Consider the following 26,397-nt stretch of genomic DNA (forward strand, 5'->3'; position numbering starts at 1 on the left):
GCTCCGGGAGGACGAGGCCATGAGCTGCCCTTGACGTTAATGCATAGAGAGGGGCCGGAGGAAGTCGGCCTGGGCAGGGGCCACGTGTCTGAGGACAGCTGGGCTCACACAGAAGCACCTGCACACCAAGAACTTTCAGGAATGGAGGGACCTTTAGTTACCTCTGAACTGAGAGGTGCTGCTGGCACCCACACACGGCCCGCTGGTGCTCAGGGTACCCCCACTGTCCCTTCTAGTCCTTCCTCATCAACTTTGCTACCGACTGGAGTCCCTCGTGGCCCAGCTTCCAGCCTCCGCCCTCTCCCCTGACTGACTCACTGAGATCCAGAGGGAAAGAAGTGATTTCCTCATGATGGGAAGTGTTACGCACACACTGTATCATCCCCCAATGGGAGATTATTAAAAAGATTGTATTAGTCAGGGTTCCCTACTGGAAACAACAGAAGCCAACATCAGATGCTATCCCAGTTTCAGGTTCTAGAATTCCTTCAGGTTCTAGCATTTGGGCGTGAATGTCCTTTGGCTTTAGTATTCCTCCAGGAAGCCCTCCTTGACCATCTCCATCTACCTTGCTCCGTTATCTTTCTTTAATACCAATCCCTTCTGCATGGAGCACACAACTTGGCATCAGTTTTATGTCCTACATTGTATTATTTACCATGTTTAATGTAAAAAAAAAAAAACAGATTAAACAAACTCAAGAGCAAGAACTGAGTCTTTCTCTCTTGTTCCTTCACTGTGCTCAGCCATAGTGCTGTGTGCCTGGGGCATAGGAGCTTGAGTACTCAAAGTGGGAAGATTCTGGGAAAACCAGGCTGAGTCAGTCATCCTTCTTGCCCAAGAAATGGGCACACAGTAGGACCTGCTTGTTGATAGCTAATCCTGGTGACGTCACCACTGTTTGCAGTATTTTGCACTGCTCCCTCCCCTTGAAGCTGGGCACAGCCTTGGACTTGCCTTGGCCCAGAAAATGGAGTGGATCTCAGGTGTGTCACCTCCAGGGGATAACACTGCTGGCTGTGACTCTTCTCTGTACACACTCTTTGCCCAATGCCTGGAGCCATGATGGAGCGAAGCTGCATTGTAGGATGCCAGGGGCCGTCTCTGTGCACAGAGCCTCCCGCCTGCCCGTGCAGGATGTGAAGAGTGAGCCATGGCTTAGCTCCTCTCACCCGGTCACAGGGATCTTGATGTTTTCCGTTGTTGCAGCACAGCCTAACTCCACCTGACTGGTACAGCAGCATCAAAAATCACACCGCAAACTTTTCTCAAACTCAAGTTGCTAAAACAAAGAGAAAAGTCTTCCAAGTGCCTTCTCAGGCAGGAACTCAAGCACAGGACAAAGAGCCAGCAGTGGGAGAGTGGCAATGTGAAGCTGCGCTCCCAGGGGGCTCAGCAGAGGCTCCAGCAAGGCCCCCTGGGAACAGAGGCTCTGGGGCCAACTCACACCCCTACTTTCCACCTACAACCCAAGTTGACACAGAAGTTCAAGGTCAATTTTAGAAAGTTCAACTCTTCAGTCTGTAGATGGAGATTCTTGGAGAGGAGAGACAACGGGCTCGGGTCGCGTGGCTGCTCGCGGCCTCCTCATGCTCGCACTGTAGCCACCTCTGCTCTTCCTGTGAGTTAATTCGGAGGCATTGTCCATTTCTTTGGGATTTCACTAACTTGTCCATGGGCAAAAAAGAAATCTCAGTTACATGTATAGGAATAAAAACATACTTTTTAAAAGTCTTTTTTTTTTTTTTGTAATCGTAATTGTATCACTACAATAGTAATAAAGGGGCACAAGAAAATAAAGAATACCTTTAAACATCCAAAATCTCACCCATCCAAGTGAGATTAATGTTTGTTTTTTTTTTTTTTTCTTAAATAAAAGTGGATTTGTTGGGCTGGCATTGCGGGATAGTGGGTAAAATCACTGCCTGTGATGCCAGTGTCCCATATTGACACCGATTGTGTCCCGGCTGCTCTGCTTCCAATCCAGCTCCCTGCTAATGGCTTGGGAAAAGCAGTAAAAGATGGTTCAAGAGCTTAGGCCCCTGCCACTCACATGGGAGACCTGGCTGAAGCTCCTGGCTCCTGGCTTTGGCCTGGTCCAGCCCTGGCCATTGTGGCTATCTGGGAAGTGAAACATTATATGAAAAATCTCTCTTTCTCTCTCTTTCTCTGTGTGTGAGTGTATGTCTCCCTCTCCTCTGTAACTCTGACATTCAAATAAATAATCTTTTTAAAAATGGATTTGTCGTCATGGCTTAACAGGCTAATCCTCTGCCTTGCGGCGCCGGCACACCGGGTTCTAGTCCCGGTTGGGGCGCCGGATTCTGTCCCGGTTGCCCCTCTTCCAGGCCAGCTCTCTACTATGGCCCAGGAAGGCAGTGGAGGATGGCCCAAGTGCTTGGGCCCTGCACCCCATGGGAGACCAGGAGAAGCACCTGGCTCCTGGCTTCGGATCAGCGCAATGCGCTGGCCGCAGCGGCCATTGGAGGGTGAACCAAAGGAAGACCTTTCTCTCTGTCTCTCTCTCACTATCCACTCTGCCTGTCAAAAAAAAGGATTTGTTACATTTTATAACATTCAAAAACATCCATCATCAGCATTTTTACTGGTTACATGAAATTCTGTTTTCATGGATCTATCTCAATTTACTTAACCAAGCTTTTTTTTTATAAGTAGGTTATATGGGGGTCTTTTTGGGTTTTGGCTTGTATGATTGGTTATTTTAAATCCTGAGCACTGGGGCTGGCATTGTGTTGCGGTGAGTTAAGCTGCCGCCTGCAATGCCAGCATCGTGTATCTGAGCAGCAGTTTGAGTCCTGCTTACTCGGCTTCTGATCCAGCTCCCTGCTAATGCACCTGGGAAAGCAGTGAAGGATGACCCAACTACGTGGGCCCCTGCACCCATGTGGGAGACCTGGCTATAGCTCCTGGCTCCTGGCTTCCGCCTGGCCCAGCCTGGGGCTGTTGCAGCCATCTGGGGAGTGGGATGGAAGATCTCTCTTTTTCTCACTTTCTCTCTTTCATTCTACCATTCAATTAAATCAATCTTTAAAAAAAAAATCATTCAAGAGCAGTGTTTGACAAATGCTGTTTGTTTTAACACTCTTTCCTCCTCACCTGTTGAGCATATCCTACGGCAAATGTTCTCAAATGTTCACCTGGCTCAGAAGCACCTGGAGGGCTTGGGATGCCCTTTATTCCTGAGCCTCATCCCCAGAGTCCGGGATCTGTAGGTCAGGTGAGACCTGCGGATTTTCACAGTTCCCTGGGCACGTGGATGCTGCTGACATGGGGACCACACTAAGGTCCTACAGCCCCTATTCCCTGGGAGCCTTTCTTAGAACCTCCTGCAGCTGGCTAATCCCCACTCCGTAGAGGGGGACTGCCTCTCGAAGTCTCCTGTTTTTCCCCGTTCTTCACTCTGAGGTCCGTGCAACAACATCCCTTTCCAAGAGTTGCTGGGCCTGACTCCACACAGATGCATATGCTCGGTGAAGTTCAAAGCTAGGGCTCTTGGTGTTGCACTGCCACTCCCAGAAACCCCTGCTCCTAACCGAGTGAGAACAAAGTTTCCTCTTCCCAGTCGCCCAGGTTTTGCGTCTTGTTCTTACTGCGTATCTGTCTCACAGATCTGTCTCACATCTATCCAGGATGGAGAGAGAACATTACAAGTGCTTATGGGTTGCCTCACAAGCCATCGACCCGGAAGTGACAGACGTGACGAGGCGTGATTGTTGGACGTGGTATTATTGTTATTTATTTGTAGGGGAGTGGTTCAAGGCTTAGGTTCTGGATTTAGAACTGGATTCTATCTGGGCTCTGGTACTTAGCTGTGTGACCTTAGCAAATTTGTGTGCATCTCTGAGCCTCATTTCTCTCACCTGAGAAACAGAAGAAATAAAGACCATTGTTGCACGGCTGGGGCATTAACTATGGTTAACGTGTCAACAGCCGGGAACACAAAGCAGCCCTCAATAAGTAGCAGTAAATAGTTGTTCTAATATTTCCCTTTCTCAGCTGAGCGTCCGCAAAAGCACCTGTCGCTGCTGCAGAGCGATCCCCTCCTGCCCCAGGCGGAGGTTCCGTCATTTAGAAAGATTCTGGTCACCTGCCCGAGGCGCCGGCGGCCCTTCTCTTCGGGTATTTACGGCGCGCGGCCGCCCCGGGCCGGGCTCAAGTCTGCGCTTCCAGGTTCAGTTTCAGGGTCCAGCCGGCAGCCCCGGCGGCGGGCGCGGAGCGGGCGGCGCGGCCCCGACCGCGGGGTCCTCTGGGGGCCCCGGAGTGCGGAGGCGGCGCCCGGGAGCCCCCGGCGGAGGATGGGCTGCGGACGCAGCAGACTGAGCTGCTGCAAACCCCCCAAAAAGGTAAAGGGCGCCGGCGAAGTTTGTCCGCTTCCGAGGGCGGGGGTGGGCACCGCTGCGCCGCAGGGGACTCGGCGCCCCGCGCTCGCGCCGGTCCGCGGGACGGCGCGCTGAACGCCGCGAGAGGCCGCGCGGGGACCGGGAGGGCTCCGCCGGGAGGCGCTGCGTGCCCGGGCCCCGGCTCCGCTCCGCCGCGCCGGGCAGCCGACTTCACCCGCACGGCGCCCAGGCCCGGGGACGCCCGCGGATTCCCGCTGCCTGGCTCGGGCGGAGAATCGTGTGGTGTGCGTGGCAGGTGTCCTCCCTCTTCGGCGTGGGGCTGCTCGCTGTGTGGTGGTGCACACGCGCCGGGACCTCTCTGGGCCGGGTCGGAGGCAGACCGTGTCGCTCCCGGTCGGTGCCCTGCTGGCCCAGTGGCCCACGGACTTGCAGCCGCAGCATCCCCTGGAGCTGTCAGGAGCTCAGGCTGTGCCCCAGACCCTGCCACACAGAACCTGCCTTTTAATCAGGTGCCTAGGAAGTCACCAAAACGCCTTATTTGAGTTTGAGAGGCGCTGGTCCAGGGCCTTTGCCAAGCCCCGGCGCTTTGCCTGTGGGCAGCCCTTGGGGTAGCTGGGAGGGGCCAAAGAGGGAGGAGGTCCACAGCCTCCTGGGCCCTCAGCTCCCTTCCTGCCCCTCCCCCAAGGAGCCTAGAGCCCGGTGTGGCCTGGGGGCTCCCCTCAGGTTTCTTGCCTCTAGGGGGTTTGACAGGCCTAGAAGGTCAGAGTCTAGAGCCCGAAGGGCAGCCTCCTCAGAGGACATGAGATGGGAAGGGAGGACCCTCAAGTCCCGGCCCTTTCCCTACTATAGCTTGTCCCCAGGCCAAGTGGGAGTAGACAGTGCCTTCCACGCCTCGCTCAGTTCCCCTGAGACCTCACGCGGCCCCAGACTGTGACACTATTTCGTAAATTTGTACACAACTTACTGTGCTCTCTCTCTGGCTGCTTTGCATGTGTGTCTGGAGCACAGAGTTTTTTGCCTGCTGGGTGCTGGGTTCTGTGCCTCGTCCAGGGACAGGAGTTTGGGTCTCAAGTACAAATTGGCTTTCTTTGTTCTCCTTTTATTCTGAGCTCAAAAACACACACCAAAGCTCCGTCCCAGAAACCCTCATGTCTTTCCCGGCTACTTTGGGGAAACTGAGGCCAGGTTGCCTCTGGGGGAGGAGGGGCTGGCTGGTGATGGGACAGCCAGACTCGAGCCTGGCCTGAGTGTGAAGTCTGAGCAGTTGGCAGGTCGGCATTGATGCTCAGTCCATCCTGGCTCAGCCACAAACTTGTTGTGTGACCCCCAGCGGGCCCTCACCAGTCCTCTGGGCCTCGCTTTCCTCCCTTAGTGAGCAGGATGGCCTCTAAGGGTCTGAGAGTCTGCACCTGTGTCAGCCTCCTAGCCCAGCCACGGGTGAGTTCCAGGCTTGATCTTTGCACAGGCTGAAAGATGAAGCCCAGGGAGCATGGCTTCCCTTACCTCCTGGTGCCTCTGAGAGCCTTACCAGCCAGCCCAGAACAGCCTGGGCTGGACCCCTCCCACCCAAACCATGAAGAGCAGGTGCACCCAGCCTGAAGACGGGAGGTTAAGGCCTGGAGAGAGAGGGCCTGGACTTGACCTTGTCACAGAGCAGCACAGCAGAATGCAGGCATCTTGTCCCCTGTTCTCTACCTCCACCCTTCTCTGTGCTTCCAGTAGCTGCCCGATGACTACAGAGCCTGCACCCACAGCAGGCAAAGCCAGGCTCCTGCCCAACACCAGGCAGCAGCTGGGCTGCTTTGTTTTAAGTGTGTGCCTGTTTGCATCCTCCAGTGCTCCTGCCTGGTTTCTCATGCCGATGCTGACCCCTAGAAGGCCTGAGCTCCCAGGTCCATCCCCACTGGGCTGTCAGTGCCCTAGGGAGAGAATAAATCTAGGATAGGATGTTGGAAAAAGAGTCCAGACTATGAAAAGTTCAGGTCACGATCATCCTGCCCTGCCCTGAATGGCAGTCTGCAGAGTCCTTTCACACCCTACCCAGCCTCACCCAAGCCCCGTGAGCCAGGCTGAGCTGAGGGATCTTCCCCAGTTTACATGCGAGCAGGCATGTGTGCAAAGTCGTGTACCCATGGGTGACAGAACTGTGCGGCTGAACTTGGTTTTCTGCACGCCCCACTTGATGCTCTCGCCCTTTTTTTTTTTTTTTTTTTTTTTTTTTTTTTTGACAGGCAGAGTGGACAGTGAGAGAGAGAGAGAGACAGAGAGAAAGGTCTTCCTTTTTGCCGTTGGTTCACCCTCCAATGGCTGCTGCGGCCAGCGCACCGCGCTGATCCGATGGCAGGAGCCAGGTGCTTCTCCTGGTCTCCCATGGGGTGCAGGGCCCAAGCACTTGGGCCATCCTCCACTGCACTCCCTGGCCACAGCAGAGAGCTGGCCTGGAAGAGGGGCAACCAGGACAGGATCGGTGCCCCGACCGGGACTAGAACCCGGTGTGCCGGCGCCGCAAGGCGGAGGATTAGCCTGTTGAGCCACGGCGCCGGCCAGATGCTCTCGCCCTCTGCAGCATGCATGCAGGCGCTAAGTGAGTGTGTGAAGGCCAGCAGAGGGTTAGCCCAGGGTGCCACGGGAGCATCCCACCCAGCCTTAAGAGCTACAGGAAGCCTGCTTGGATAGGGGGTGGTTTTGAAGCTGTGGCAGGAGGTTCTCAGGCCTGAGCCAAGGCTGCACCACTGGAAGCACAGGCTGCAGGCGCTGTGTGGAGGGTGGGGGAGGCAGGCAGCCAGCAAGGAGGCTGCTGCTTGGAGCAGGAGCGACCCTCGCTAGGAACAGGGACAAAGCCACTAGGACCCCTCCAAATGCAAACTCAGAGGCGATCGCTTAACTTCTGTGGTCTGCGGTGCCCACTGGCCTTGGCTGATCACACCTTGGCTGGATCTAGGACCTGTGGAGGCTCTGCCTGGGCCTAAGTCACTGCCTTCATTGTTGGGAGTGAATGAGTGGGTTCCCTGGCAGGCTGTAGTTGAGGTGCTGAGGAACCATCTAGATTGTGGTCCTTCCTAACCCGTTCTTCTAGGCAGCTAATGTGGTCCCATCCCCCAGGTGGACTGGGGAGAAGGCCAGGCAAATGAAGCACTATGGGCTTCCCTGTAGGGGTGGCATGGGGTGAGGAGAGCATTTGCTACCCTCAACAGGTTACTACCAGCCTCCTTGGGGCAGTGGGGCAGGGAGGCTTCCATGGCCAAGCCCCTGGGTAGCCTGCACCTGCAGTGTGGTAGACAGGGTGTCTGAGCTGTGCAGTTTCTAGGACCCCTGAGCTCCTCAGCACTGCTACAGAGCTGGGATTCAGGCACCAGGTGGTCAGGGGCCCTGCATGAGCCCTTGTAGGGAGCGGGCCCGGTGAGAGAGAAGGAGAAATGTACAAGTGAATGTTGCAGAAGAGGTTGGTGCAGGCCTGAGTTATAAAATGGAATGTAGATGCTAAGAGGCCCTATCATATCAGGTGCGGGGCTAGGTGCTGATTCAGTCCTGGCTCCATCCAGGACCCAGTAACTGATCTTGGAAGTGAGTTGGCTTCTCCATGCCTCGGCTTCCTAATCTCTAAGATGGTTGTGCTATTAACTCCTGTGTCATGGGGTTGTCTCAAAGATTAGATGTAAGAATGCGTGAAGTAGAGTCCCTGCTAGGCTGACTGGCAGAAGGAGGCAATGAGGCCCAGACTGAAAGTCCCGCAGTTACGACATCCCTGCCCGGAGTGCTTCCAAGGAAGGCAACCAAGGAAGCTGATGTGGGGGAGGCAGGGGGATGCAGCCCAGAGGCTGGCCACTGCCCTCAATCTCTGCAGTGTTGTCAGGGGCCATGGGAAGCAGCCTTGTTATCAGTTCTTCCAGAAGACAGAACGGTGGGCAGTGCGGGAAGCTACAGGGAGCCAGATTTCTACTTCACAAGAGGAAGAAGCAGCTACCGGGTAGTGAGTCTCCCGTCATTGGAGGGGTTCAAGTAGAAGTCAGGTGACATTTTAGCAAGGGTCTTAGGATGTAAGCCTGGGACCAGCAAGCATTTAGGATTCCATTTCATCATTATTCTAATGATTTTGATTATTTTGAGGCCATCCAGCTCTTCCAAGTGGGTGGCAGAGGCCCAGGTGCTTTGGTCATCTTCCACTGCTTTCCCAGCTGCATTAGGGAGAGAGCGTGATCAGAAGTGGAGCCGCCAGGATGCAAACCAGCCCTCACATGGGTTGCCGACACCTTGCGATAACAGGCAGCAGGTTAACCCACTGAGCCACAACGCCAGGCCCAGAAACATGGTTTTCTCTGTGCTACCCTATGCCCAGGTCAGATGCTTGGTTGTTAAATTCTCCACTCCCACCCTGGTCACTGACGAGCATCCTAACCTGGGGTTAGCATGACCTGGGGCTCCATGGAGAGTTAGGGAAAGGTGACAGAGAAGTGGCATTGTGGCTGGGTTTGAAGGTGAAGTGGGGTACGTGGGAGGGTGTCCTGGGCTGAAGAGATACGGGAGAGGCTCTTGACACCAGGTCAGTGGGAACGCTGCAGATCTTGGAGCTTGGTTTGCCAAGGGGAGGATACACGGGGAGTTTGAAAAGGAGTTGCCTGTTCAGTTGTGCAGAGGTGGCACCCAGCCCTCTGCCCCATCTCAGGGCCTTTGTTGTGCACTTGACCTCTGAGCTAGAAGGTTTTGTCCAACTGAGAAAATCATGCCCCACAAGTCATCCTAGTCAGAGGCAACACAGGCTTGTAGACACATGGCACCCTGGCAGACACAGGAGCTTGACCACTGGGTTTCTGTGTCATAGGGACAACTGTCCCTTGCAACCTAAAGAAACCAGAAAAATTCCTAATCATTGTTGCCTTTGTGACACAACCTTTGACATATTTTCTGAGCAAATACAGGTCCTTATTTCTGTTCATTGCTTTGCTGTTGAATTTGCAGGCAGCCAGAGTGAGTCTCCTGTGAGCCTGGTGTGCAGCCTGCCACTTACTGGACCCCCATTTTTGCCTCACTTGGGTATGAAGTTAGGGGCTTATGCTTCATGTCAGCATTTGTGTTTCTATTGTATCATAAAAGGGAAAAATGGCCACACTTTAAATTAATCACGCAGAGTAGGTTGCTGTTTGGGTCAGGATGGTGGCGCCCAGTGGGAGGGGCTGCCAGCTGCCACCTTGGTGGTCAGAGATCAGCTAGGGGACAAAAGTCTGGAATCTGCCTGGAAAAGGAGCTCTAAGGGGGTGAGGACCCTCCCTCTGCAATTAAAGGTGGGATCTAAAGGACCACACTCGTGCCAGCTCTGACGTCTGGGGTGTCTTTGGGTTTCCATCCCCAAGGCCTGCTCTTATCCTCCCAGTGCCTCCACCCTGAGCACTGGAGGCCTGCAAGAGGGCCAGACAGGTAACCTCACAGAGCAGGGCTGGCAGGTGCAGGGAGAGGGAGCTCTGTCACCGTGCCTTGGGTCCAGACAAGGAGTGAAAGGAACCCAATCCACCTCGGGCCCATCTAAGTCCGTGCGTTACCCGAACACAAGCCAGCTTCCTTCCCCCACCCGGTGAATTCCAATCCCTAAAAATAGTTTATCTTGTGTCACTTTATATTCAAACCTGGACCTTCTAGAACATCTAGGGCAAACACCTCACAATACCTAAAGTATCTCCCCCAGATCAGCGATGCACCATCTGACCTACTTCCAGTCCTCTTCCCCCAGTTGCAGGGGAGGGGGTCCTTTTTCCCTGAGTGCACAGTGAACTTTGTAGACCTCCTTCCTGTCCTCCTACTGCCCCATGCTACCCTGCCACCTGCCCTTAACTTAAGGGAAGAGCCCAGACATCGGAAAAGCTGATGTACACTAGGCTCAGTAACAACCCCCGTATTCATGTACACCCAGGAAATATGAATGTGACCTTAGCTGAAAAGAGCCTTTGCAGATGTCTTCAAGTTAAGCTGAGGTCAGCAGGTTGTAGTCATGACACGTGTCCTTATAAGAAGAGGCAAAGTGGGACAGGGACACACACAGGGAGAATACCCGGGGGGACAGCAGCAGAAATTGGAGTGATGCATCTACAAGCCAAGGAATGCCACTGGCTGCCCATCTGCACCAGGACTAGCAGCAAGGCGTGGGATGTGGTCTTTTGCCCCACCCCCCCAAAGGAACCAAACCAGATGATGCTCTGCCTTTGGGTTTATGGTTTCCAGAACCGTGAGAGAATGAACACCTGTTGTCTTCAGCCACCAAGATTGGGGTGGTTTGCCACAGCTGCCCCAAGAAGCTTCTGTTTCTTTTTTATTTTTTTTTTAATTTTTTTTTTTTATTTTTTAACAGGCAGAGTGGATAGTGAGAGAGAGACAGAGAGAAAGGTCTTCCTTTGCCGTTGGTTCACCCTCCAATGGCCGCCGCGGCTGGTGCGCTGTGGCCGGCGCACCGCGCTGATCTGATGGCAGGAGCCAGGTGCTTCTCCTGGTCTCCCATGGGGTGCAGGGCCCAAGGACTTGGGCCATCCTCCACTGCACTCCCAGGCCACAGCAGAGAGCTGGCCTGGAAGAGGGGCAACCGGGACAGAATCCGGCGCCCCGACCGGTACTAGAACCTGGTGTGCTGGCGCCGCAAGGCGGAGGATTAGCCTAGTGAGCCGCGGCGCCGGCCAACTTCTGTTTCTTAAAGTTAATGAGGCCCCCCTCCCCGACCTCTGAGGCCTCAGGCCAGCTTGCCATCATCTTAAAGGACTGTAAGAACCCACCGCCCCCTCTTTGGAACCGGAGCTCGGTAGCAGGGCAGCAGTATTCCCCGATGACCCAAGAGAGGGACTGACAGGTGGCTGGAGAGGGAGCAAATACTGTCACTCGATTTGAGCAGAGAAGAGCAAGAGGAAACCCAAGGAAGTTCACAAGGAGGTGCTTGAACATGGCCGTCTGCTTCTGGTCGCCAGTGCCGCATCTGTAGAGGAAAGAGTGCTGGACTGGGCGGCAGGAGTGGTCCTGCTGCTTCCTCTTTCACCGCCTCTTCTCTGCTCGGGTCTTGAGCTCCCATCTGTGCAGTGACTGTTTTGGCTGCTTTCAGGTTTTGAGAGAGGTGTTTTTTTTTTTTTTTTTTTTTTTTGTTAGTGTCTTTGCTGTTCGTGAACAATACTTCAATGCACCAGGGTTTTGAAAATTCTTAGAACTCAGGTAATATATTTATTTAATTAAAAGCCAGAGAGAGAGAGGAATAGGGAGAAAGACGTAGAGAGACCTTGTATCCGTTGGTTCACTCCCCATTTGCCCACAGAGGCTGGGGCTGGGCCAGGCCAAAGCCAAGAGTCCAGAACTCGCTCTGGGTCTCCTGCGTGGGTGGCAGGCACCCAAGTACTTGAGTCATCACCTGCTGTCCCCCAGGTGTGTGTTAGCAGGAAGCTGGATCGGAAGCTGGGGTAGGGCTAGAAGCAGGTGCCCCATTGTGGGATGTGGGCCTCCCAAGTGATAGCTTTAACCACTGTGCTACACGCCCACCCTTCTACTTAATTCTTCTGCACGTGTGAATGGCATCGCATCCTGTTAAGTCCCTGCATGGATCGAGCCAGTGCCCCGCTGATGGACATGAGCCTGGTTCCAGGGTTGCCCGAGCATCCCCGAGGTGCCTCCTGGGCCAAACCAAAGGAGACCTCTCACTGCTCAGAGTGCAGTTGTGGTTCCCTGGGGTCCCCGTGGGAGGTGGCTGCCTGCCCTGTCACCCTCTGCCCACGTGCACTCGTGCCCTCACTGTTAGCGCCGCCGCACACCAGCTGCCCAGACTGGACTGGGGAGTGGAGGGCTTGGGATCTTCCCCCGCCCTCCTGCGTCAAGGCCCCTCCTTTCCCAGCCTCCAGAGGAGCCTCCTGTCTGACAGGAGAGGACAGCTGAGCACTGCAAATGGCCGGCCCCCGCCCTGCCCAGAGCCAGGGAGCAGAGGAGGAGCTGGCAAGATGATGGTGCTCTGTCGCTCCCTCCCCGCCTCCAGGCTGTCAAAGCCAGAGGGCTCTTACGTGTCCCATTGCCCAGCTCCATGCCAGATAAGGAGGGGAGGCTGCTCCCCCAAGATCACACAGCAAGGGGCAAGCTGGGGCCCTGACTCTGGACTCCCAGTTGGCCATTGGGTTGGGATGACAGGTGGCCCTTGGCCGTATGTTTGGGTCCTCCACCTGGCTCTCCTCCCACCCCCATTCCAGCCACTGACACCATTTTCTGTCCAGCTCCTGCAGGGTCCCCCTGCCTGCCTGCCTGGCTGACCCAGATGCCGGATGTGCTATCTAGTGCTTATGCCGGGTCTGGGCCCAGAGACTGGCTGGACCAGAACTGTGAGGGAGGCTGATAGGGGACAAGAGAAGAGGGGCTCTGGGGAGGGAGGAGATCAATAAGGCAGAGGGCGGAGCTTTTCTCGAGACCACCGCCTCATCCAGCCTTGCTGGCTCTGCCTGCCCTGCGCTGGCTCAGCAGGTGCAAGGCACCGAGAGGAAGTACTGCTTTCCGTCCCTGAGACCTGTTTCTTCTGTGGGTCAGGGAGCAGCGAGGGAGACCACATCTCCGCCAGCCTGGGGTGCCCAGGGTGGGCGGGGGCAGCGCTGGTGTTCAGAGCAGAGCGGTGGCGTCTGGGCTGGTGCTCCCAGCTATGAGGCCGCTGAAAAGTGGCCTTGTTCGGCCCCCCAGGCGGGCTGTGCATGATGGTGGCCCGGACTGTGTACAGGAAGAGGCCGAACTGAATCTTCAGTTTGTGTGAAAGTGAAATCACATCCAGGCATCGCTTTGGCAAAATATTCCTGCCCATTCAGAGGTGGAGCAGCTGGGGAGCGTGTTGACCATGTTCTCCCTTCTGAGCCCCTGTAATCTGGGTGCGAGCGCTTCAGTTACTCCACAGCCCAGAACATTTAGGCCCTGCCCTCCCCAAGCCCTGGAGGGGGCCCTTGGGGCCTCCACCCCCACCCCCACCTCCTTCCTGCCTCTACCCTCAGCCAACGGGCTCTGCCTGTGGTTACTCAGATCCGAAACTAATGGTGCCTGGCCCCACCCAGGCTGAGGCCAGACACCGGAAAGGCAGCTCTGATACTGTGCAGGGTGTGACCCAAGTCCCTGAGACCTGGGACCACCCCTGTCCTAACGGCCCAGCTGCTTGGATAAATCTGGTGCGTGGACTTGGGAAACGGAAGAGACTCCAGGCCAAGCCCTGAACCTGAAGGCTCCTTTGCTCCATGCTCCTCTGGCCAGTCACCTGCCTCAATTCAGGGGTTGGAATAAGCTACCTCCAGGGGCCCTTCCAGCCCACAAAGCCTGTACAAGTCGCTAAGCAGACAACAGCACCATGGGAGCCACGGTAATCAGGGCTGTGGCTTATGGAACCAAGGACGAGCCAGGGAGCTCCAGTGGCCCTTTGATTACCAGGGGAGGAAAGAGGACACGGTGCTTCATCAGAAATGCACAAAGCCAGGGGCCAGCACTGTGGCATAGCGGGTAAAGCTGCCGCCTGCAGTGCTAGCATCCCCTATGGGTGCTGGTTCGAGTCCCAGCTGCTCCACTTCCAATCCAGCTCTCTACTATGACCTAGGAAAGCAATAGAAGGTGGCCCAAGTCCTTGGGCATCTGCACCCCTGTGGGAGACCTGGAAGAAGCTCCTGGCTTCAGATTGGTACAGTTCTAAACGTTGCAGCCAATTGGGGAGTGAACCTACAGATGGAAGACCTCTCTCTCTCTCTCTCTCTCTGTCTCTCTCTCTGCCTCTCCTTCTCTATATATGTAACTGACTTTCAAATAAATCTTAAAAAAATATATATTAAAAAATGTGCAACGCCAGAGCTAGTTGTGGCACAGCAGGTTAAGCTGCCGCCTGCAAACTCAGCATCCCCTGGCTGCTCCTCTTCCCATCCAGCTTCCTGCTGATGTGCATGGGAAAGCGTCAGAAGATGACCCAAGAGCTTGGGCCTCTGTATCCATGTGGGAGACCCGGATAGAGGTCCAGGCTCCTGGCGTCAGCCTGGCCCAGTCCAACCACTGCAGGCACAGTGGATGAAGATGCTTTCTCTGTCTCGCCCTCTCTCTGTAACTCTACTTTTCCAATAAATAAATTTTTAAAAAAATACACAGTGCCTTGAAGGGTGGAGCAGTGGTCCTGAAAAAGGCCAAGTGTTTGCAGGAAGCGACAAGTGCTCCTCAAGGCCACGCTTCGACTCTACCAGCAGCTTCCGGAGGTGGGGAATGTCCCGGCCGCTTCCAGACTTGCTGCTTCTGCTTAATTTACACTTACCTGGTGAGACTCGGGATCTGGAGAGTGTTGGGCCTAACCCGAAGGCTTCAGTTCATGATGGCCATGCACCTCCCAGTGCCGCTGCCTGCCTGGTACTCAACAAAGCGCTCTGAGGCTCTGTGGATGCTGGGGGTCTTTGTAGAGCGCTTCAAGAAGCTAAGTGCTGTGTGCTCACTCACCGGAGGGCTTTGCTTGCCCAACCTTAGGGACGTACCATGGAGGTATAGGCTGCTGCAGTTGGGGATGCTCAAAAATGACTCCATCCAACGTGCAGGATGAAGTTGTCCTCTCCTTGCTTGCAGCTGGTGTTGGGGAGCTCGCCCCACTCTTGCTCACAGCAGCCTACCTTTGATAAAGACAGAACTGAGATTCTTGAGTTTTGATTGATTGAAACTTCTCCTTGAAACGTCCAGTGCTGGGCCACAAGGCTGCCGATGACACAGCAGCACCTTCTACCCTGTGACACCGAAGCCAGCAGTCAGTTTTCTGGCCTGTTCCTGATGCTGAGTGACTGTGGTCTGTCAACGGCGCCTCCTGTGATGGGCTTGGAGTGTCTCCTTCCATGTCGTGTGGCTTTCTTGGGGACACCTTCCAGTTTGTCAGTTTACCCTAAAAAGTGAGAGTGAACCCTCAGGGGTGGGTGTCACCAGGCCCCGTCTGCGCTCCCCTGGCTGCTCCACAGCCCTGGGCGCTGCCCTCCCGTGCTGCCTTCTCTCCTGTCTGCTTTTGGCAGCCGAGCCCTGTGGCACTCCAGGTTTGCTCCAGGCTGCACCTGCAACAGGGCTCCCATCTGCGTGGCCCACAGAGCTGGCCCCGCAGCTGTGCCAGCGCTCAGGTGTCCATGCTCCATTCCCAGCCTCGAGGAAGGCAGTTCTGGCCCTTTACAAGTGGGGGTGCTGGGAGAGGGAGGAAGGAAGTGACCTAGCTGAAGTCACACGGGGAAGCTGACCTCCTCCCTCCGGCCTGGCTTCTCCCGGCCGCCTGTGCCGCCGGCTGCCTCCTCTGCAGCGTTCATGGCCTCAGGAAGCCGCCATCGTTCTTCCAGCACTCAGGCCGGAAGGTCCCCCCCCCACCCCCAGCCGCTGCCTTTCGGAAAGGAAAATTCTGTGTCCCCTCCCTGCTGTCCACCCCTCTACACCCCACAGGGTGCACCCTGCCCTGTGACCTCCCAAGAGGATGTGGCCAGGGCCCCAGCCTGGGGTTTTTCCAGTCAGTGGTTGGTTACTGAGTGCACCTTGGCATTGGGTCCTGTGTCCCCAGGCTGTTGTGAACCTCTGGATCTCCTGGAGGGAGACGTGGAGGCTTCGAGCACACACGCTGCCCCCTGGAGTTCTGTGGGTTATGTGACCCTGGCCACTTGGGTTAGGCCAGCACCAGGGTGGTGCTGTAGACAGTATTTCTAGAAATATGGATCTGCCATCATGGCAGGCACTGGGGCAAACCCAAAGTAGGTTTCAAAAATGGTCCCCATCCTCAAGAAGCCCCTTGGGAGAGAGAGACAGCCGTTCATGGTTAAGTACCCAGGGTGCCTGGGGCAAGGAGGGGACGGGAAATGACTTGCCCCCAGGAGAAGCCACAGAGAAGTGAGTGTGAGCTGCAGGGCAGAGAGGGAGTTGGCAGTATGTCGAGGCGGTGACCTGCAGTGGCGTGGGGTGTCTTGGGCATGGACACGTGGGTGTGCCCGTCGAGGCCAGGAGCGCCACAGGTAGCACTCGGTTGTTTGCTTTGGTTTTGACCTAGCAACTTGGCCAACGTTTTTAAAGAAGTTGGAACAGAGTGCTCCAGGTTAGCAAGACTGCTGTGCAGCTGGCCTCCTTGTGTGCCTGTGTGGGTGAGTACAGCGAGAGAGCTTTGGGGAAGGCAGAGCAGGTACTGCCAGATGTCTGAAACGTGCTAGCTGTCGGTGTGTTCGTTCAAGCACCGGTTGCAAGTGTGAAATCGGGGGCAGCCGAAACATGCAACAGTAGCGATTCGATGGCTGAATCCACCGTAGAGATGCTCCACTCAGATATTCACAGGAATGCTTCTGTAGAATAGCCGATGCTCCACAGCAAATACTCACGGTGTGTTTGTAAAGGTGAGGGATAAAGAGGTACAAGCAGTACTCCGCTGATACACACATGAGCAACGTGTGCCACCATGCTCCAGGGTTCTCTCCAGCTAAGGAGGCTTTCTTGGGATATTTTCCACGTTTTCCATACTTTATACAATGGATGCTTAGTAATGCTTTAGCTAGAAGATGTTTTAAGTATTTAAGTATTAAGAACGTGAGGGGCTCGCATTTTGCACAATAGTTAGGATACCACCTGGGACACCTGCATCCTGCATCAGAGTGCCTGGGTTCGTGTCCCAGCTCCACTTTCCAGTATACACACTCTAGGACACAGCAGGTGAGAGCTCAGGTACCTGGGTCCCTGTCATCCTGTTCCCAGCTCCTGGCTTTAGTCTGGTCCAGCCACAAGTGCTGTGGGCATTTGGGAAGTGAACCAGCAGACGGGAGCGCTCTCTTTCCATCTGTCTTTCTTTCTCTCGGTCTTTCAAATAAATGAAAATGTAGAAAAAGAAAATGGGGTTGGGATGGTAGGACAGGAGCAGATTGTGACGTGCCTCGAATGTCGTTCTGAAGGATTTACCCTAGGGAGGGTTTGTCGGGTTCCAGGGACTCCAGCGTGCGACTGCATCCTGCATGGGCTCCTGGAGTTGGTCATGGAGAAGGGTTCTCCACCATGCTGTACTGGTGATTTGGGGAAAGGCACTATTCTGTGAGCTTATGACCTTATTTCAGGTGACAAAACCTGAGACCCAGAGGCAGCCTAAGAGATCCGCCGAGGCACTGTGGGGTCTTTGTTCTTGCCATGTATCTCAAACATACAGCAGTCATCTTGTGCAATATTTAAGCTCTTAGAGTGTCCCAGGCCCTGCAAGTGCAGGATTTCATCTAATCCTGAAACGGTGCCGTGAGGAAATTGAGACCCAGCAGGGACTTGAGCTCATGTGGTGCTGGAGTTAGGGTTGGAATCCAGATCTGATTGTAGAAACCCACAGTTCTAGGGTGTCCACCCTCGCTCTAGGGTCTCCACCATTCTGACACCTGGTTCTCGTGCTGGCTGGGCAGCAGGGCTCAGTGCGAGCATGCCTGCAACCTCCCCGTGCCTCAGTTTCCACAGATAGTCACCTTTGCCTCCCAGTGCCGTGGAGAAAAGCCAAGATGGGTGAACACCATGGAATCATTGAGTTAACCTACCAGACCCCTCATCTCTGCAGGGGAGGAAAGAGTAGCCCCAGGCAGGGACCCGTCCAAGTGCATAGCAAAGCCAGGCCTGGAATCCAGACATTCCCACCCCCACAAGAACATCATCCCAATTTGGCATACCCGGGGGTGGCTCCTTCCTGCAGCCCAGCGCCAGGAGACTGCGTCCTGTCACTTCCCCAGGTCCCTGTGTTGACAGCTTTCCTGCCTCGCCTGGGTCAGGCTGCCTCCTCTCCCATTGGAACGGAAGGCCGAGTCTCCACCAGGGTGGACAGAGGGTTACCAGGTCAGGCCCGCCACTGCTGGGCAGGTTTGGGGCATCAGGCCCAGGGAGGCTTCACGCAGTTTGCCAGAGGCCAGGCTCTATCCGGGAGGTGCTGACTGTTCTAGAAAAGTCCTTGCCATGTATCCTCCATCCTGAGTCAGAGATCTGTTTGCTAGCAGTTCTGCGGTGCTTCATGGGGTTCAGGAAAAATTTTTTAAAATTATATTCAAATAAGTTGCTTTTCCAAATCTGTTGCTATAGTGAAAGGTAAAGTTTTTCTTTGATCATGATCATTCACAATTGAACATTTTCATAGCCTTTCTGTAGGATAGGCGGACTGATTGTTTTTTAAAAGTGCTTCATAAAGTGCTGTTTTGCTTTAAGAAATAATCCTGGGGCAGGCATCAGTGGTGCCGTGGGTTAAGCTGCTATTTGCATCCCATATCGGAGTGCCAGTTAGAGTCCCAGCTACTCCGCGTACAATCCAAGTTCTGCATAGTGGAGTTGGGAGGGGTCAAAAGATAAATCAAGTGCTTAGGTCCCTGCAACCCATGTGGGAAACCCAGATGGAGTTCCAGTCTCCTGGCTTCAGCCTGGCCCAGCCCCAGCTCTCGTGGGCATCTGGGGAGTGAACTGGTAGATCTCTCTCTCTCTTTTTCTGTCACTCTGTTTCAAGTAGATGAAAAATAAACATTTTAAAAATTCTTAAAGTGCACCAATGGACTTAATTCTTTTTTTCCACCCCAAATTCTGGTCCAGTGCCCGACCTGAGCGACTTTTGACCTGTCTGGGCTGTGTGCCTGTGTAAGTTCAGTGGTTGTATCAGCTCTCCTTCCCTGGAGGAGCTGTTTCTGATCTCTTTCTTACTGCTCTTTGGGAGGTTAAAATGGCCTTTATTTTATAAAGTCAGAGTGATCATCTGCAAGTGATTTTTTTCAGCATCCTTGCTTGTCGACCCATATCCACCCTCCCACTGAAGCTATCACTCCTCTATGAGATCTGGGCACCACTGACCACTTTGTGATGTCGAAGGCCTTTCTGCATCAGTTACACCTTTGATCAGCTTCAACAACGCTGACCAGGGTTGGTTGAGGTGTCCACTGGGTAAGGCTGGAATTGTGACTCGGCCAGTTATCCCCTAAGCGGCTTTGATGAAGTCCTAACTCACCCAGCCTCAGCCTCCTCACCTTTAAAATGGGGATATTGGGGCCAACATTGTGCTGTAGTGAGTTAAGCTGCCACCTGCAGCACCACCACCTCGTGTGATGCTGGTTTAAGACCCGGCTGTTCCACCTCTGATCCAGCTCCCTGCTAATGCACATGGGAAAACAACGGGGGTGGCCCAAGTACTTGGGCTCCCATGTGGGAGACCTGGAAGGAGCACTGGGCTCCCGGCTTCAGCCTGGCCCAAATCTGGCCATTGCAGCCAGTTTGGAAGTTCACCAGCAGATGGAAGGTATCTCTTTCTCTCTCATTCTCCCTCTAGTCTCTCTCCTTCTCTCTATAACTTGGGTTTCAAATAAATAAAAATAAGTTGCAGATGTTCATGTTTTCCTGGGTGATTCCGAAGTTTAGCTGAGATAGCATAGCATCTGGCGCCTCCTGCAAACCAGATCTTGTGGTGAAACCCTGGCTTGAAATTCTAGCAGCACGTAACCTGCAGCAGAATGTGCATGGAGGTTGAGTCACAGGCCCTGATCAGAAAGGAATCCTCTGAATGGAAGGCACAGAGGCTTGGGGTCCCTGAGCACCATAGCCAGGTGAGGGTAATAGCAGAGCAGCTGGCCAGATCCTAGGAGGAGGAGGAGGTGGGCCAGGAGGTCCTCCACGGCAGGCAGCAGGGCTGTCAGGGAGGTCACCCAACATCAAACCCCCCCACGGAGAGTTTCCCTGGAAATCCTATTTGGAGGGCCACCCACGGCTGGTGAGGGAGGCAAGCTTGGTGGACAGGCCTAGGGCAGGGTCTGCTGTCATTGAAAGTCTGGCTTTGCCTCTGGAAGGCTCCTACTGCGGTGACCATCCTCACGTTGACCCCTACCCACTCCCGTCTCATCATCATCTCATTTCTTCTAGAAGCGCCAAGAAACAGATCAGCCACCCAGACCAGAGCCCCAGGAATTAGGTCCCCTCAACAAGGACACAGGTGAGTTGCCAGCCCCATCAGTGCCCTGACTGCCCTCAGGAGGTGTCTTACCTTGTCATCAACAAAGGTGATCTCGCTACTCAAATGTCTCATTCGTTCTTAGGTAGGTTACATTAATAGGAGTATCACGTCTAAAACCAAGGAGGCGATAGTCCTGACCTGTGCTTCCCCGTGCTGGGATGTGGATCCCGCACCTAGAGTGTCGTGTGGAGTTCTGGAAAAGACACCTGCAGCAGGATCCAGAAAAATGGAGTTGGGAGGGTGGGTGGAGGGGGACACGATCAGGCTGGTGCAGTCTGCCCTGAGAGGAGAGGCTGAAGGAACACAGAGCGTTCTCCTGGTAAGAAGATATACCCATCAAACAAAAGCTCTCTCCAGCTGTCTGAAGTGCCCGAACAGAGAAGAAAGGCGAGCCTTGTTCCTGTGACCCCGGCTCCGTGCTGGAGCCTCGGGGCAGCCACAGCGTGCAGGTAGAATCAAATCGAGCTCCGTCGCAGAGAATTGTCTGTATGGTTGTTGGTTTCAACCCGTCAGAGCTCCATGGTGATAGAATGAGCTGCTTGTGTCTGGAGGTGTTGCGTTACAGCCCAGAGGTGGCCAAGGGCATTGTAGATGAAATTCAAGTAGCTGATAAGCAACTGGACCCGAACTCAGAGGTTCTGCACACCAACCGGACGCCAGGAGAGCCTCGCACAGCTCAGGGTGGGACTGCTGAGGCCTGGTGCCAGGGCGCCAGCATCTCTGGGGGTGGGGCTGATGAAGCGGCACTTCCGGTAGGGAGATGTTTTCCTAACAAGCGTCCCTCCAGCTGCAGCCAGGCTGGCACAGATCTCGTGGGCCAGCGTTCAAGCCTGATGCTCTGTGAGAGTCTGAGGCTCCGTCCTCTCCCTAACCTGTGCCTAGGAGCTCAGGACAGAGGGACACCAGCTCACTGCTCCTGCTGCCCTGATGGGGCGGCCACAGCATTGGCTTCTCTCTGGTCCTCATATTGCATCCACGTCTGCTGCTGGACCCTCCTTCCGGAGCTCTCCAGCGATAATGCTGACAACACTAAGTAGCATGGCCTCTGCGTGCCTTGGTTTCCTCTTCTGTGAAATGGGGATGATGGTAGAACTCGGCACAGTGGGCTCTTTTGAGGGTGAAGTGAGCAATGGCTGTGTGGCTCTCAGGACTCCTTCCCTGTTTTACTGTTTTTGTGTCAGTGTTTTCTATCAGTCTCTGTCGCCACATGGGGTAGGTACCGTAACTCTGCTTTCAGACTGGAGTATGGGTTAACTAAGGCACAGAGAGGGTGGTCTCTCTCTTCGGTTACACCCAGCATGTGTTTAAGAGGCACTGGCAGGGCCCATTTTGGGGTTTCCCTGAGCAAGGACTGCACTTCCTGTTAGCAGCTCCTTCCTGCTTGTGGGCGGCCCCTCTGTCTGCAGCCGGGAAGATGCAAACGGTGAGGGGGTCACGTGCTCGGATGCTCACAGCCCCAGCAGGAAATCAAATGACATCTCAGTAGAGAGCAGTGAGGACCCTGGCCAAGTGCTGAGGAAACCCTGGCCTAAGGAGGAGGCGGTTGCCCCCTCCCCCTCCTTGATGCCAAGCCTTGTGCTGCCGTATTTTAGATGCTTCGAGAAAAGCTGGCAGCCGGCATTATTAGGGGACAGCTTCGCAGTTACTGAATCTCAGCAGCTAGTGTTTTTCTAACCCAAAGTCTGGCTGGAGCACATAGAACATCTGAGTGGGCTGAATCTTCCCCGTGGGCGGCCAGCCCTACTGTAGATACCAGGGACCCTGGGACCACAGGCTCCCGCCTTGAAATAGGGTCTCCAGGGCCCCGCAGAGATCTGAGGAGCTGTCTTTGGAGATCGGGCCCCAACTGAAAGTATTCTGGATGTTTCTGGGAACTGTCGCCAGCCCCTCACCCAGCCTCCCGCACGCACTGTGCCGGCCTCGGCTCCCCCTGTGCTCTGTGTGCCTTTTTGTGCTTTCTCACTTGCAGCCACAGCTGTCCAGTCCAGTGCACCTGAGGAGGCCGAGCAGCACCAGAAGGAAATCAGCAGGATTCTCCAGCAACATGAAGAGGAGAAGAAGAAATGGGCCCAGCAGGTAAGCCTAGGTCACCCCCACCTGTCGCTCTTCTCCCTGCTCAGCTGACCCTGCTGCACCCCAGAGCCAGGACCTGCTCTTGGTGCTCCTCGCTGTTCTAAGAAGGCAGAATCCTGGGCTGCACATACATGAAGGGGTTTCAAAATGTGCATGGGAAATGCTTGTTCCGAGAAAAACTGTTCAATAATAAGCTTATTTTTTCACTGTACTTTTCCAAGAACTTCTTGAAGACCTCTTGTGTTTATATCTGGGTTAAATCCGGTACAGCAAGCGGCTCCTCCCACAAAGCTGATTGTTTATTTGATAAGAGTGGAAGTCATTGTTGCTGCTGGATTAATTAGTTACCCTTCTGGGCCTGATTTGTGGCTGGAGGGACCATGGAGCGAGTTCTGGCCACTGTGTTGTGTAAGAAAGAGCCAGCGTCACTTCTGGGCCAAGCATTTAATTGCTGGTTCAAGACTTTCGCAAATTGCTGGCTCAAGACTTTCGCGGTCTTTCTGTCTGGCTAAGTGTCTGGCGCGGTTTGGAAGAGGGCTGCTCGGTCAGCCTGTGCCCCTGGCTGGTGGTCGCTGGACGGCTGAGCTCCCGCCCACCTGAGGCGGACACACCGTGAATGCAACATACACCTTTGTTAGAAGCCTCTGAGACTGTGTGCTGTTGTTGCTTATGGCAGCCTAACTGCGCCTCTCCCAACTTAGAAGGGAAGCCCGATGGGAAACGGCATTACTTACCCCAAACGGGAGTGCCCTGTAAAGGTTAGCATCCTGGAAAATTGTCACCAGGCCTGCGGGACCCGAGGAGGCTCTGTGCAGGCAACACAGAGCCCTCAAAAATTATTTGGAAATGAAAATGGAGGGCTGATCCACACAGTTAGGAGCCTGAATTAGCCACGCACGGAGGGCGTGAAGGTCGAGGAGCAACTGAAGAACAATTGCAGATGAACCAAGACTGGAGGGGCGTGAAGCCTGAACTCCCCCAGCTCTGTCGCTCAGTGCTTCCCCTCTCTCTGTCTCAGCTTCCCCCTTACCAGAGGGAGATGGTGGGGTGGCAGGAAAGATCCTAGGATGACACACAGCAGTTTGCTCTAAGTCATCTTTATTGGTTATTCAGTTATAACTATGAAACAAGCTCAATGTGTGTATTCAAAATGCTGACTTTTTTAAAAAGAGATTTATTTATTTGAAAGGCAAAGAGAGAGAATCTTCCATCCACTGATTCACTCCCTAAATGACTGCAACAGCCAGGACTGGGCCAGGCAGAACCAGGAACTTGGAACTATATCTGGGTCTCCCACATGGGTGGCAGGGGCTCGAGTACTTGGGCCATATCTTCCACGGCTTTCCCAGGTATATTAGCAGGGAACTGGATTGAAAGCAGAACCGCCTAGACTCGAACTGGAACTCCGATACGGGGTGCTGAGTCACAGGTCGCAGCTTAACCTGCCGTGCCACAATGCCAGCCCCCAAGTGCTAGCATGTAAAGTCTCTTTCTCAGTGGCCACGTGTTTATAGAGCAGTTGCTCTATTAAATTCTATGGGCGTCTGTGCTGGGAAGTTCTGTCCGGGTGTCCTTGAGCAGAGCCACTGAGGACACACATGTGTAGGGGATGCTGCCCAGGCTCCGTGGGTCAAGTGCAGAGCCTGGCCACAAGGTGCTCAGGAGGCGGAAGGCTGCAGGAGTGCCCCAGGGAACACCCCAAGCACACTGACACATTCCTTGCTTACCAGCTTGAGAAGCACGCCTTTTACGAAAGGTGGATCACCTGTGTGTGTGTGTCTACGGGTCTTCAGCGTGTTGCGGTCGAGGCGCTGTCCTGATGTTTATTGACCCTGACCTTCCAGGTGGAGTCTGTAGCCATGACACCTGTCAGGGTGCCCACGAGCCATCAAGTCGGGTCCCTTCCTTGTCCAGAGAGAGGGCCGCTGGCTGAGATGGGCACGCAGCCTACCCCAGCACAGGCAGCAAGTAATCATGGGGGGTTGGGGCTGGAGCCCCCTTGAAGCTGTGCCTCCCCTCTGGCCGTGGGCATCCACGCTGCCCTTCCAGGAGGTCTTGGTGCAGGACAGTGAGCATGACAGGGAGCTCCGTGCTCAGGTCCCTGAGGGAGCAGACTGGTTCTGTGCGAGCCCAGAGGAGAGATCTGGGACCTGATGGCAGGTATGGTGGTTGCTGGGAACAGTCAGCCGGAGGAGGAGCTGTCCCCTGCTCCTTTTGCACACCCGGAAGGCTTTCTTCATGCCTTGAGGGGACGCCAGGATTGGAAGCCTCCTGACCCCTTTCGATCTGGATGATTCTCTGGGAACCCACTTGTGAGCCCTAAACAAGTCCAAGTCTGCCCTGCCTACTGTGCCTGTGTCATTCCTGTCTCTCAGAAGGGGGTGGGACTCTGATCCCCAAGGGGCGGTGGTGAGTGGGTGAGAGATGGCTGTGCCGCACCTGCCCAGTCTCCATCCTGCTTGGGACCTTGTTCCCCTAGGTGGAGAAGGAGAGGGAGCTAGAGCTTCGGGAGAGACTGGAAGAGCAGCGGAGAGTCCTGGAAGGGAAGCAGGAAGAGGCCCTTCGAGGTAAGGATCGGGATGCTCCACGGGGGAGGGGAGGAGGGGAAGAGAGGCTTCCACGCCTGGCCGCACCTGCTGCCTCCAGTTGGAGCCTTCCACAGGCTCCTCCCTCTCACTCTGCTTCAGAGCTGGAGCCTACAAGGCCCCAGGCCCTGGAAGACACTGTCACCCCCACAGGAAACCCCACATCGAACAAGTAGTCACTCCATATTCCCACGCCTACCCCAGCTCTGAGTGGCCACCAGTTTGCTCTGTCTCCATGTCCCTGTCCATTCTGGACAGTCACATAAATGAAGTCATAAAATTGTGACCCCCAACACTTGGCTTTCTGCTCCCAGCATAATGTGTCTGAGGCTCATGTGTGTTTCAGCAGGCGCTATGCTCCCTTGTTTTGGGGGCTGAATAGCATTCAGTGGAATGGACCCACCACTCTGTTTATCCACTCATCAGGCCATGGACATCTGACCCATGGATACCTGCACCTCTGAACCTCTGTGAACAGTGCTGCTAGTTCAAGCAGGTGCTGTTTTCAGTTCCCCTGGATCTACAGCTAGCAGAGTTACTGGGGCATAAGCTAATTCTGTACTCAGCTTCAGAGAAACCACCCAAGTGTTCCCCAGTGGTTGCCCACTTCATGTTCCCAGCAACAAGTCTTGTGGGTCCCAATTGCTCCATCACCTTTCAGCACTTGTTATTTTCTATAATTGTTCCTTTGTTTGCCATCCTAGTGAGTGTACAGTGGTATCTCTTTGTGGTTTTGATTTGCATTTCCCTAAAGATGGATTTTATTAAGTGTCTTTGCATGTACTTGCAGACCATTTGTTTATCTTTGGAGAAGGTTGTGTGTAGTCTGACACTGTTCAAATTTACCTCGAAAATGCTGTAACTGATTTTACCTTTCCTCATCAGTGTTTGCATGACTTTTCTCCAAAAGAATTTATCATTTTAAAATACAGTTGTGATTAGCTCATGTAAAATTTTATATCCTGTTCTTTCCATTCAGCCTTTTTTTTTTAAAGATTTATTTATTTATTTATTTATTCGAAAGTCAGAGTTACACAGAGAGAGAAGGAGAGGCAGAGAGAGAGAGGTCTTCCATCTGCTGGTTCACTCCCCAATTGGCCACAAAGGATGGAACTGTGCCGATCCGAAGCCAGGAGCCAGGCCCAGTCTCCCACGTGGGTGCAGGGCCCAAGGACTTGGGCCATCTTCTACTGCTTTCCCAGGCCATGGCAGAGAGCTGGATCGGGAGTGGAGCACCCGGGACTCGAACTGGCACCCCTATGGGTTGCTGGCACTGTAGGTGGTGGTTTTGCCCACTATGCCACAATGCTGGCCCCTCCATTCAGCCTTGTATTAAATGCTTTTCCAAGTAGTGATGCTGCCACTAAAACAGTTAGAAAGGCTAAAACGTGACATTCCTGGTTTTCATTGTTTTCTGTGAGTGCAGGCATCTAGATCT

At 54.3% G+C, this 26,397-nt stretch overlaps 1 protein-coding gene across 1 annotated transcript in view; it reads left to right on the forward strand.

The window, feature by feature from the left end:
- Positions 1 to 1,088: 1,088 nt before the first annotated feature.
- CCDC69 (coiled-coil domain containing 69) overlaps positions 1,089 to 26,397 on the forward strand; it is a 39,255-nt gene continuing 13,946 nt past the window's right edge. Inside the window, exons 1-5 of the mRNA XM_062189918.1 lie at positions 1,089 to 1,146; positions 4,198 to 4,364; positions 20,211 to 20,280; positions 22,271 to 22,377; positions 24,854 to 24,941. Of these exons, the coding sequence (XP_062045902.1) occupies positions 1,089 to 1,146; positions 4,198 to 4,364; positions 20,211 to 20,280; positions 22,271 to 22,377; positions 24,854 to 24,941 (490 nt within the window). The remainder of the gene's footprint in view (positions 1,147 to 4,197; positions 4,365 to 20,210; positions 20,281 to 22,270; positions 22,378 to 24,853; positions 24,942 to 26,397) is intronic.

This window comes from Lepus europaeus, chromosome 4, assembly GCF_033115175.1.
Source record: "Lepus europaeus isolate LE1 chromosome 4, mLepTim1.pri, whole genome shotgun sequence".
Classification (NCBI taxonomy): Eukaryota; Metazoa; Chordata; class Mammalia; order Lagomorpha; family Leporidae; genus Lepus; species Lepus europaeus.